At 46.2% G+C, this 11,389-nt stretch overlaps 1 protein-coding gene and 1 long non-coding RNA gene across 2 annotated transcripts in view; both read right to left on the reverse strand.

Moving 5' to 3' along the window:
• Window positions 1-9,527, reverse strand: part of TTLL10 (tubulin tyrosine ligase like 10) — a 32,414-nt gene extending 22,887 nt beyond the window's left edge. The window contains exon 1 of the mRNA XM_083803077.1: window positions 9,368-9,527. Coding sequence (XP_083659203.1) covers window positions 9,368-9,392 — 25 coding nt within the window. The 5' untranslated portion in view covers window positions 9,393-9,527. The remainder of the gene's footprint in view (window positions 1-9,367) is intronic.
• Window positions 9,528-9,693: 166 nt separating this feature from the next.
• The window catches only part of LOC310883170, a 59,779-nt gene continuing 58,083 nt past the window's right edge, over window positions 9,694-11,389 (reverse strand). Inside the window, exon 6 of the long non-coding RNA XR_014573343.1 lies at window positions 9,694-11,389. This is a non-coding gene — a long non-coding RNA (uncharacterized lncRNA).

The raw sequence follows: 11,389 nt of genomic DNA on the forward strand, positions 1-11,389 counted from the left end.
AAATGGGAGAAAATTCCTTTGAAAAATAAATGTTCTGTGTCATTTTTTATGCTGAACCTCAAGGCAAACCACTGAGCCTTGCCCTTCACCAACCAGGAACAGAGAGCTCACAGCCCATGGCCCTAGCACATGCAGCAGGGCTCGGAGGGGCTGCATCTTCCTCCGTAACCAAATTATTTCCCAGAGCAGGTGACAGAAGGAAGCGAGGTGCAAGAACACAAGGCAGTGTTTTCTTGCTGGAGAAAACAATTGGACTGCCTGCAGAACACGTTACTGTAGGAGTATCATGCTTTTTGGTGCTTCTTGCTATAAATCAATGCAACTTGAGGATGGAAAACTACCGGTGGTTGGTGAGCAAAGCCTTGGCAGCTCTCCCCCCCCGGATCCTGAGCATCACGGTGCTCGGGGAGCAGGGTTTTCCCACTGGCAAGCTGCTGAGCCGCAGCGAGCGCTGGGGGCTGGAGCCCCGGCCGTGGGTTTCCACCCTCCTGCCGTGGGAGCGGGCGTTATCTGGCCGATCTCCTGCATTCAGAGATGCCTGGGGAGTGACTCATGTGCTGCCGCCTGTGCTCCCCGTGCCCTTTTCCACCGCGAACTGGAGGGTCAGAACGGCGTGTCGCTCACAAAACAATGTTTTAGTAATGCTGGGCGGCTGCTCTCCCCCACCCCGGCACACAAAATAATTCCCAAACTACCTGCGGAGCCGAGACGAGGTCAAGCCCTTTTTTTTTCTTTTTTGTTCCCTTTACTCAGTTTTGCATTGCTTTTTCCTAGCAATAATGGTGTTTTTTCACAGAATGTGCTTTTCCAAGGGGCTACAAGACCATCAGGGAGGGGGAAGCCCACCTAGGCAGGGCTCGTGGGGCCACGGGCAGGTATTTTCTTGTGTGCAGCAGTGCTGTTGGGTCAGAAAGCATGAACTGCCCTTGGTTCTGCAAGAAATCCACTGTGAGAGTTGGGAAACTCACTCTTCCATATTTTTGTTTCTTAACCTATATGATGGGGGAAAAAAAAGTATTTAAGTATTGTGGAATTGAACAATAATTGGTAGTTATAAAGTACTTGGATATGCTTATTAAATAATGCATCCTAGTGCCTCCCACCTTAAATAAAGTTGCAGGCATGGCTTGTGTCCATCGTAAGGTATCGCAGGGCCGGAGGAGGAGCAAGAGGAGGCAGCTGCCTGCCCCTGCTCCCACCTCTCACTGCACAGCAGGCATGCGGGCCCCAGACTCGTGGAAATTAATGATTAAGCCCAGACCGAAATCCTGAAACAAAGCCGTGGAGTTAGAAGACAAATCCGCCGGGTTCAGACCCGAAATCCAAGCTTTCTGTCTGGCTGCTGAGGTTGTTTTGTTCCGAGGCCAAGCCAAACCACCTCATCACACCTGCATCGTCGGAGGGCAAATCCTCCACACCGGGCTTTCTCTAGCCAGCTTTATCATGGCGTTAGACTTAATGGGCTTGAGTCTTTTCCAGGCTAATTCTGTGACTCTGTAGCAGGACCAGTTTTCAGCCCTGCTGAGCACCTGCAGCCCTGCTCGGGGTCAGGCTTTTGGCCTGAAGTCCAGGGAACTCTGCAAAAACTTCCACGGTTTTCAGCTGGCCTTGTATCAGCGTTTTGAGGAAACTGGGACTATTTCTTGGAAAATGCTCCCCCCCACACACACACTTTGTTGTTGCCGCTCTGTTTTTGTAGGGAGCCCTTCCTGGTGTTTTGCTCTCGTTCCGCTTCGGGGCTGCCACCTAGGGAGGGCCGAGGCGCTGGAGTAACGTTACGTGCTGCCCAAGGTGTGGCGGTGGCAGAAAGAAAGGCGAGGAAGGAAGAAAGCAAACAGCTCTCGTACGTGACTTTGGTCACTTAACGGGGGAGGACGGGGTGACAAGCAGCTCTCCTCTCCCACGAACAGACCAAGGGCTCCACCTGAGCACGTTTTGGCCGTTTACCTCCTGCCACCTCAGCAGCCTTCCTTCTCCCACCCATGGGAGCGTGAAGCGCAGCCCGCCCGTGTAGCTCATCCCCGACAATGGAAAGTGCTTTGGAGCACCAAAGGCAGGGGCAGTGGGTTGGAAAAAGCGAGGAGAGTTTCTCAGCCAGGAGGAGCGGTGACCCCACGGGCTGAGCTGAGTGCTGTGATGTCCCCCACATCACAGGAGCTGGCCCACCCCACAACCAGGACCTGCACTGCCTCAAGAAAAATAGAACCAGCAGGAAAAGTGTCATACTCCCTGCCTGTGTTTGCTTTTGTTTTTCTATGCTATTTCTAAAAATACTCTCTCCTTTTCTGAGCTCCTTCCCTTCCCTCCTGTTCCCCTGGCTTTTACCATTTGAAGAAGTGACCTGTTCTCAGCATCCAGGGAAGATCCTGTGATAATGCCGTGGTCTCCAGGCTTGGCAGCTCCTTTGTACGAGGACCCCATTGCATTTTTTTTTTTCCAGTTGGCAGTGCCGTGATGGCTCTTTGCTGCTGCAGGTGCTTTGCAGCAAGTGGCATGGGAAATGCTGAGCTTCAAGAGCACCGAAACCCACTCCTGTCGGAGCTGTCTCCGTGCAACAGATGGCCTTGTGGAGAACAAAGCAGAGGGCCATTTACAACGAGGAGGAGTGTGCCTTGGCGAGCGCAGGATGTTTGCTCTGCAGCTCGGGGGAACCAGCTGGTGATGATGCAGGACCTCGGCGCTTGGTGCCCATGGGAAAGCGGTGGTGCCAGGCTGCGTGCAAGCCCTGTGCATGTTTGTTTCTCTCTAACAAAAGCAGGAATGCTTCAGGCAGGAGGAGCAGCTCTCTTTCCTGCTCGCAGGGCTCTGCTAACACATCTGCTTTCTGCTCCGCACCATTGCTGAGGCTGTCCCAGCAAGCCAGCACCTCAGTGTTACAGCAAAGCAGTGCCGACCTGCCAGCCTCCATCCTCTGCCTTCCCCCAGACTCTGCCTTCCCCTCATCCACGTGCATTTAATCTTTCTGCTGCCTATCTCCCAGAAACGCCAAATCAGCCACCGAAAGCCCCGGGGCTTGGTGCCATTGCTATGAGACAGGGACATGAGCTTTTGTGCCTGTGCTACACCATGTAGCCCAATAAAGTCCAGCCCTTTACCTCCCACCTGCTTGCCCATGTCATATTGTGCCAGAGTCAAAACCAGGAAGCAACGCAAGGCGATAAGTTACGAAAACCAGCAAGGAGCTGGAGGAACCAGTTACAGGAGAACTATGCTGGTTTACTGCCAGGATGGCCAACGTGCAGAATTCCTAGGAAATTCAATAAGGGCATGGGGAGGAGAGAATGAAAAAGAGTGGTTTGTTTATTTATTTTATTTTATTTTATTTATTTTATTTTATTTTATTTTATTTTATTTTATTTTATTTTATTTTATTTATTTTATTTTATTTTATTATTTTGTTTTATTTTATTTTATTTTTTTATTTTTATTTCTTTTTATTTTTTATTTTATTTTATTAATTTAATTTAATTTAATTTAATTTAATTTAATTTAATTTTATTTATTTTATTTTTATTTATTTAATGTATTTATTTAGGAATAAACTCCTGTCAAGGTGTAACTTTTGCCTGTTGTCAGAGCAGAGGGTCACCATCTATTGGAAGTCTCCTCCGCTGGCCTTTCCTTGCCCTGCTCACTCGATTTATGCAGTCAAACTCCAGAGGAAGGGTACGGGTACGATGCCATCTCGTTACGGGCTGAAGCCATGATAAAACAACCTGGGCTGATTCACTAGCAGTGTGATGCAGGCTCTCAAATCATTTGTGGCATCCTCAAAGCTGGCGTCGGGCACCCAAATCCCATAGAATCCCAGTTTGATTTGGGCACTTGGCTGCCTGGACTTTCCCAAAAAATGCTGTCTGAGAACTTCCTGCTCCACAGCATTACCTGCTGCGGTGTTTTCTTTGGGCTCACACCGCTTTGGGACGCTCTCGTCGCTCGACGTGCAAACCCTTTTTCAGCACCAGACTGCTGTTGGCTGCGTGTCGTCCCGGTTATTCCTCTCTTGCGAGCTCTTCAATCCCTGACAGGGCCCCATCTGTTGCCGCGAGTTACTCCCGAGTGTGCCTCACACCATCAGCCAGGGCCAAATTTTGATGCCTGTTGTCAGTCGTGATTTGCATAAGCCACCAGGACCGTCCCACGGAGCCATGCTATTTATATTTTCTCACTGAGCAGCCCAGCAAACCTGAGCATTTATTTGGCAGGGCCAGCCTTTTTGTGGACTGCTCAGAGTGCCTCCTAACAGCTCCAGGTGGTTCCCTTGCAACTTGGCTTCCGTGTAGAGATGCTCAGTTAGCACCCATCAACTCAGCTCCGTCTCATCCAGGATTTAATTACCACTGAAAACATAAAACACCTCCAAAATTGTTTATAAAAAGCACATTTCTGGAATCCTGAGGTCCTGGCCGGGAACACGGCTCAGCTCAGAAGCCACGAGCAGCTTCAGGGTGAGCAACGTGCATGGTTTTATCCCACCCTGCTGTGTGCAGAAGTTCCTGAAGATGGGATATTAATTAGCAAGGAATGGGAGACTGCTCAGCCCCGCCATGGCCATGCCTAAAACTTCTCAGCTCTGATTATGGCAGAATTGCAATTAAAAAAATCTAAGTGTTAAATGCAGGCTGTGCCTAATTCCTTTTTTTTGGCCATACTTCTGTAGTCAGCCCAAATTCTCCGTAGTCTTTCGCTGTGTTAAAGCAACTGCTTTGTTCCCAAGCAGTTCTGGAACAGCCCTGATTTCAGGCCCTGCTCCGAGGGGATAAAAGCCAAAGACGAGGCAGCAGCGCCGAGCTGCACGTTTTTAATGCGTCCTACTTTGCTTTCCCTCTATTTGAGGCCTTTCCGAGGCTCTGCGAGTGGTTATTAAAAGGATAGGCTCCCAGTCATCAAATAGCAGATAGTGAATAATGAGTTAGGCTCCCGCTCAGAAACCCAAACGGGTTTGTTTAAAGTGGTGTTTGGTATGCAAATAAAATTAGCAATCCAAATGAGGCTGGTTCTCCCCAGAGTGTTTGCTCAGCCTCTCCCTGGCTTTGGCTCCCAATTGCAGGGGCCGAGGAAATGGTTTAACGTAGTCCATTAAGTGGTTTGCCTTTGGACACCGAGATTAAAAGGGTACCTTTATCAAATATCGGGCCCTTTGGTTCTCCCAGACCCACCCTGGGGCGTTTTGCTGGCCCAGGGCAGCGGCACAAACTTGAACTTGGAAGTGTGATGCCACGTACTTTTAAAGCAAGTTCAGGGTATTTGGGAAAAATTAAACGCTTTGAAAAAGGCAGGTAGTTTGATAAAAGTATATATTATTCGTTAAGCAACTTCTCCCATACTTAAATCCACTTCTGTTGAGTAAAACAACCAAACGACGTGTTCTCTGCGGTCTGAATGTCTTGAACTTTGCTCTTGAATCCGTTTGGGTTGTAACAGTTGTGCCAGGAGGTGCCTGTTAAATTTACTGCCCTGGGAGCTGGCTCCACCTACCTTGCCGAAAATAAACTGACAAAAGAATATGAAAAGAGCTTCTCCTCAGCAGCAGTTTCCTAAGGGGGCAAAGTATTGTGTTTTCAACACCACCTAAGTATCCGAATAGCCAAATACAGTGAATTTCGGGCTGAGATTCTGGAGCTGTAAATGCCCCTACCACACTGAGAACGAGCCTTGGTGGTGTTTGTGCTTTCGTCAGCCTTCAGGTTGATAGGAGCTGTTTTTAACGTACTGAACTTTTTATTGCTCCATGATGAGTCATAAAGAATTTAGAAGGGTTCAAGCTGTTTTTCCGGTTAGATGTTTTGATTCATACAAAATACTAGGAAAACTGAATGCTTTTCCTTTGCCTTTGCTCAGCTACATGTTAGAATTTCCTTTTTTATTTTTGCTCGGTTTTAAAATTCTTGATTGTAGGCAAGGAAAGGAGATGCTGAACTTTCTTTTAAACCCATACATGGCTGTGGCAGTACGTTAAACATTAATCTTAGTAAGTTAAAGCCATATGAGAAGCCTGAATACTTGGAGTCTACAACAAAGTCTCTTGGTTATTTTCTTCTGCAATTGTCTGGACAAGTTATTTTGTGTGTGTGCCTGAGCCTTCCCAATTTAACATGCAGGTAACACACAGCACTTTGATTGCAATGTGTGCAAGGAGTGTGGGGGAGAAGGGCACGTTGGTCTCGTGAGATGGAGGGTGCAGCATTAATGGACTGTGACATTATACTACAGCAGTATGACAGCAAACAAAGCCAGTTCTGAAGCCTTATGTGATGACGAGCAGCGTTAAAGCATCAACAGTTCCCCTTGTATAATGGGAGGCAAGCAAACAGGAGATGGTTGAGGGATATGTTCAGTAAAATGATGTCCCCAGCCTCATGCTGGGCTTGATCATGTAAAGGCGTAAGGCGCTGTTGCCTGATGATGGAGTATGGATTCACATATGGTGTGTAAAACGTAGCTCAACAGACCCCAAGGACCTTTTTTTGTATTCCAGAGCACAAGCTGGAGGCTGGTAAAAGGATATTTCATTTAAATTTAATTTCAGGAGAACCTGTGATCACCTTAGAATGCTAAGCATATCCAAGTGAGGGCTTTGGGGTTTTGGAGGAACCAGTAAGGCTGAAAAAAATAATTTCTACAGTCTTAAGGGCAGTATTTGTCACTGTTTTTCAAAATTTTTAGTATGAAAGTATTTTAAGTCTAAGATTAATACAAGGAAAGCAGGCAGAAATGAAAGTTAAACTTTTTTTCTCCAATATAATATTTGGCTTACAAAGCTTTTTTTTTTTTTTTTTTTTTAAATACACTGGTCTCCAAGGCAAGTATTAAGAAGTTGTGCCCTTACCTAGAAACCAGAGACAGCACTGAGTACACTATTTCAAATTTATTTAGCATTTTAAGTATTGCTGAGGATATCATGAGGACCTGGAAGATCCACTTGCCTTGCTCTTATGATTACTCCTCAAGCATCAAAGTGGAGACTGTGCTGAGGAGCTGGCAACATCCCCACGCCGAGCTGGTCTGCACCATGAGGTGCACAAGTTTCTGCTCTTGGACAGCATTTACTGGATTAAATTCATGCATTTGGGAATATTCTTTAGTTTAAACACACAGAAATCTGCATTGTTTCAAAATAAATTCAACACAGAGCTGGGTTGAGATTCAACTGTTTTATTAAACACACAATTAAAATGCTTAAAATTTATAACAAGCTCTAAAGCAGCGAAGCAGCAAGTTTAATATGTAAGATATACACATGCATTTCTACAGCCTGTGAAACCATCTTTCCTACTTAAATCTTTGTGTTTATCCACACATGATAAAATACAGTGACAGTAAATATTCGTCATCATAATTACAGTAATTGGTAAAAGAATACGTGAATGCAATATTAAAGACTACAGTCATACCTTTGGTCTCTGTAAGAATGTTTTATACATACCTACCCTTTAAAATTGACTACACAGGACATTGGACTGGATTTTTTTTTTATTTCCAACTTACCCAAGAAGACATTTTATTAAAAGGGAGGTAGTTCTTGTTTTTACTTCTTTTAAAAATAACTAGCAAAGGGCAGTGCTGCTGCAAGGTCAGATTTATTTCATTTCGAGGAACACCTTGACTCCAAAAACCCACTTGAACATCATGGTGAGCATCTCATGCAGAGAGAAACAGAAACAGGGAAACTTCCAAGAAGAAACTCCAGCTTCTGTGAAATACAAAAGTGTTGGGCAAGGAGAGGCACAAAGAGAAAAGGGAGAAAGGAGTTCAACAGCTGAAGTTCAGGTATAGCACAATTAAATGTATAAAATTGACGGGACACCGCAGTATACCAGAGGAAGTAGCACCCTTCCATGAAAGAATTGTGCTGTGGAAAGGGATGTTGCTTGTACCCTGCAAAATGAGACTTGCCAGCGTGACTCACTTCAAGCAGGACCCAGATAGCATCTTCACCGCCTGAGCGGTTTGGGGCAAGGAGATTTCCTAACTGGGAAATTCCTGGCAATGCAGTGAGGCTGCGCTGTCCTAGCTCCTGAGCCTCGGGGCACAGGGTGCTCACCAGGTGAGGCCGGGAACACGTCCTGCAAACCACGGTGCTGGATGCACAAAAAATCCGACAGCACAAGAAATCCAACAGCTGGCACAGCTCATTGCTGCTTCTCACTACGGGAGGACAAATTTAAGCTGGTAGACGCATGCGGGGAATCAGAGCACTTCTCAGGAAGTCCACCTTCGTTATTGCATAATTAACTACGTCCCAAACAGGTTTGCTGAGCTGAGGGCTTTTCAGACCCTTTTATTTTATGACACTTTACAAAGTACTTTTCTATCAGGGTAGAAATGAAATAGCCTTTATCTGAAGTCGCAGTGTAGTAACAGGACATACTAATCTATTGTTAAGTTTTGCTCATTTAACAAATTATTTCCCAACAGAAGCAGCTGCTTTAACCGATAGAAAAATCAGATGGCAAAATGGCCCAAATTTACCCGGAGAAATTCCCTCTGTCTCAAACAGCAACAACAAAAAAACCTTCACCATGTTTTCTTTGTTGAGTAGAGGAATAACTCTGTAGGATGAAGGGTAAGATTCAGAAACTATCAGCTTCCTGCACTGTGGAGCTTGGGAGGTTTCTGCCTTTCATCCATGCTTGCTCTTTGGGCTAAACATTGCCAGGGCAATGGACTTATTTCTATGAAGTCCTTCTCAGATCTACTGGGTTGTTACAACTGTGCCCATCAAACTTCAAATAAATCTGATAATGGGTCCAAAAGTCACTAACGTACAGCTAGCGAGTTCAGAAGCCTAGTTTCTTAGGGAAACAAGTTAAAAAACCATACCCTGACCTACCTATGAGTTACGGACATGCACCCTTGTGCTCCCTTGACTTCCCATCTCCCTGTCCCTGTGCGTGCATTGCAGAACACCTCGGGTGTCACCGAGGCAGGCACAGGACCACTGCACTTGGAGGAGCTTTCAGCACAAGCCCGGACTCCATCGAGAAGGCCCAGGCACCAAACTTCACTGCTTCTTCTGAAAAAGGCAAGATTTTGTTCTCCACGTTTCCGTCAAGACGAAGATTTTTGCCGATGCGATTGACGGCATTACCAGACAGTATTAGACAAAACTAGCTAGATCTAACTTTGCCTGGTAAGACAGCAATCAGCAGGCACTCAGGCTAGAGGAAACCACCAACAGTAAAGCAATTTTTTCAGATCCAGGACTAAAATGATAGGAAGGGGAAAGGCTGAGAGCCTCTCCCATAGGCATCGGTAACCAATAAATATTTACCTTACAGGCAGCATAAGCACGAAAACACGACCGTTTCCAGTTCACTGGCATGAGGGATAAATAAAAATATTGTAAGGAACTTGCTTCACTTACCAAGGGCTCTGTCCTGCGCATCCATGTTGCTACGAATTTGCTCACCATGCCCATCTCGTGCAGCTCCGACAGCCGTAGCACAGCGGGGTGCAGACGCACATGTTTCAGCTGCACCCTAAAGGGCTGTGCCCTCGTTGGTATTAAAACTCCCAGACAAAATTAGGCCTAATGAAGACCAGGTCTTATTTCTAGGATGGTAGGATCAGTACTGCCTGTGGAATTGCTCTCCTGTGAAACTGAGTTAAGTGAGATGAAAATTGGTAGAAGGGGAGGGAGGAAAAGATATTGAGGCCGAGGGGATTTCTCTGGGTTACTCCTGGCTCCCATGACTCACTGTCTCTCTCTCAGATAACACTGAACGGACACTTTCCTAGGCATAAATCACCATGGGGGAGGGCTGGGGAATTTCCCTGGTTCCATTTCTTTTTTTTTTCTTTTTTCTTTTTTTTTTTCCTTAAGGTGACATCCCTGTGCATGCCATGGATGGCCAGTTAGTTATCTACTTTTTTATTATTTATTTATTCAACTCCATCCAAGCTTAGTACCCATATTTTGTTTTAAGAAGAGAAGATGGATGGGGGGTGGGTGCGCGCTCCAATTCATCTCATTTAAATGCTTGTTAAAAGCCAATTTGCAGAGTCACTCAAATTTCACACCATTTCCTCAATCCCTTGCGAACCAGTTAATAAGTAACACGGAGGCTAATCACCAAAGAACTCTCCTCTGCTCCTTCCTTCCCTCTCCTGCTTTACTGAGGGCTACAACCTGCAAGGGCAAACACAAAACCGAGCTTGCTCCAGGCAACCAAGGGAGTTAAAGCAGCCGCTTTAAGGGAACAGGCACTGGTTCATTTTTCTACAATTCCTGTATTGCACAGCAGTTCTGGCAAGGCATCAGACACCCGGCCTACTGGAAAGGGTTGAAAAAAAAAACACGTAGAAATTCCCAGTGACACAGGCAGAGCGCAGAATTTGCTTGCATGGTGCTGGGCTGCTGTACCCAGTTTATTTGGGAGGGAGGGGATGAACACCACGTGGAGGATGAAGAAAATGCGTTGGTGCTGTGGTTCAAACTCAGACCAGTCCCGGGAATCTGTGTAAAGATCTGGGGCAAGGATTGTGTGCACCATTGCCTTATGTTTCTTACAGAAAGGAGCTGAAAACCAAGGGGTACAACGCTGAAGAACCCAGTACAAGGCCTGTGCACCACCCCACCCCAAGGCAGATCCCCAAGAACCCCAAAATTTTATGCACTAATGCAGGCAGTATGAACACCCCTTGTGTAAGGGTGAATCTCAGCTTGTACAGGGGCTTGTTAATGAGTTCTACACAAATTCTTGTTCTCTGGAAGCAGACCATGCCCAAGTCTTCATCTGGATTTGTGTGAAGCCAAAATTATCGATTTGTTAACTCCACTGCTCTAGATCATCTTGTAAAGGGACTCAGTGCTTTAAATGTGGGATGGAACTGGGAAACATACATAAGGTTCAGAAAGCTCCAGAATTTGGGAGCTTTCCTCTCTAAAGCCGACAGAGCTGGCCTGTTCGGTCCTTTACTAGTGAAGGCAGTGCCCCTCACTCACACACTTTCTCCTCTATCACCCCAAAAAAATTGTTTATACCTGACCTCTGTGCTATCTGAGGGAGCACCAGCTTCTAAGCAACACCTCATCCATTCCCCCACTCACTGCAGCAATGTATTTCCACGTGAGCTGCTCCAGTCAGAATAAATTCTTGTGAGGCCAAAGCTCTTCGTGTTCCTCTGATGGGTTAGGTAGAGCAGGGCGAGCACTCAGTAGTTGTTCCTTGCCTGGGTTAAATTGCTTTGTTTCTTAATGGAATGATTAGCGTGATTAACCCACCAGCTGCAAGCACTGCCTGCAACAGGACAGGTTATAGGGTTGGAAGTTCAGGGGCCATTCAACCATGGAGGTAATTGAACTGTAATTGGGAAGAACGACCTTTGCAGCCAGCATCCTGCCCGCACCACCTCTCACAGGCGAGCTACAAGCAAATCTTTCAGC

The sequence above is a fragment of the Anser anser genome (assembly GCF_964211835.1).
Source record: "Anser anser genome assembly, chromosome: 17".
Lineage (NCBI taxonomy): Eukaryota > Metazoa > Chordata > Aves > Anseriformes > Anatidae > Anser > Anser anser.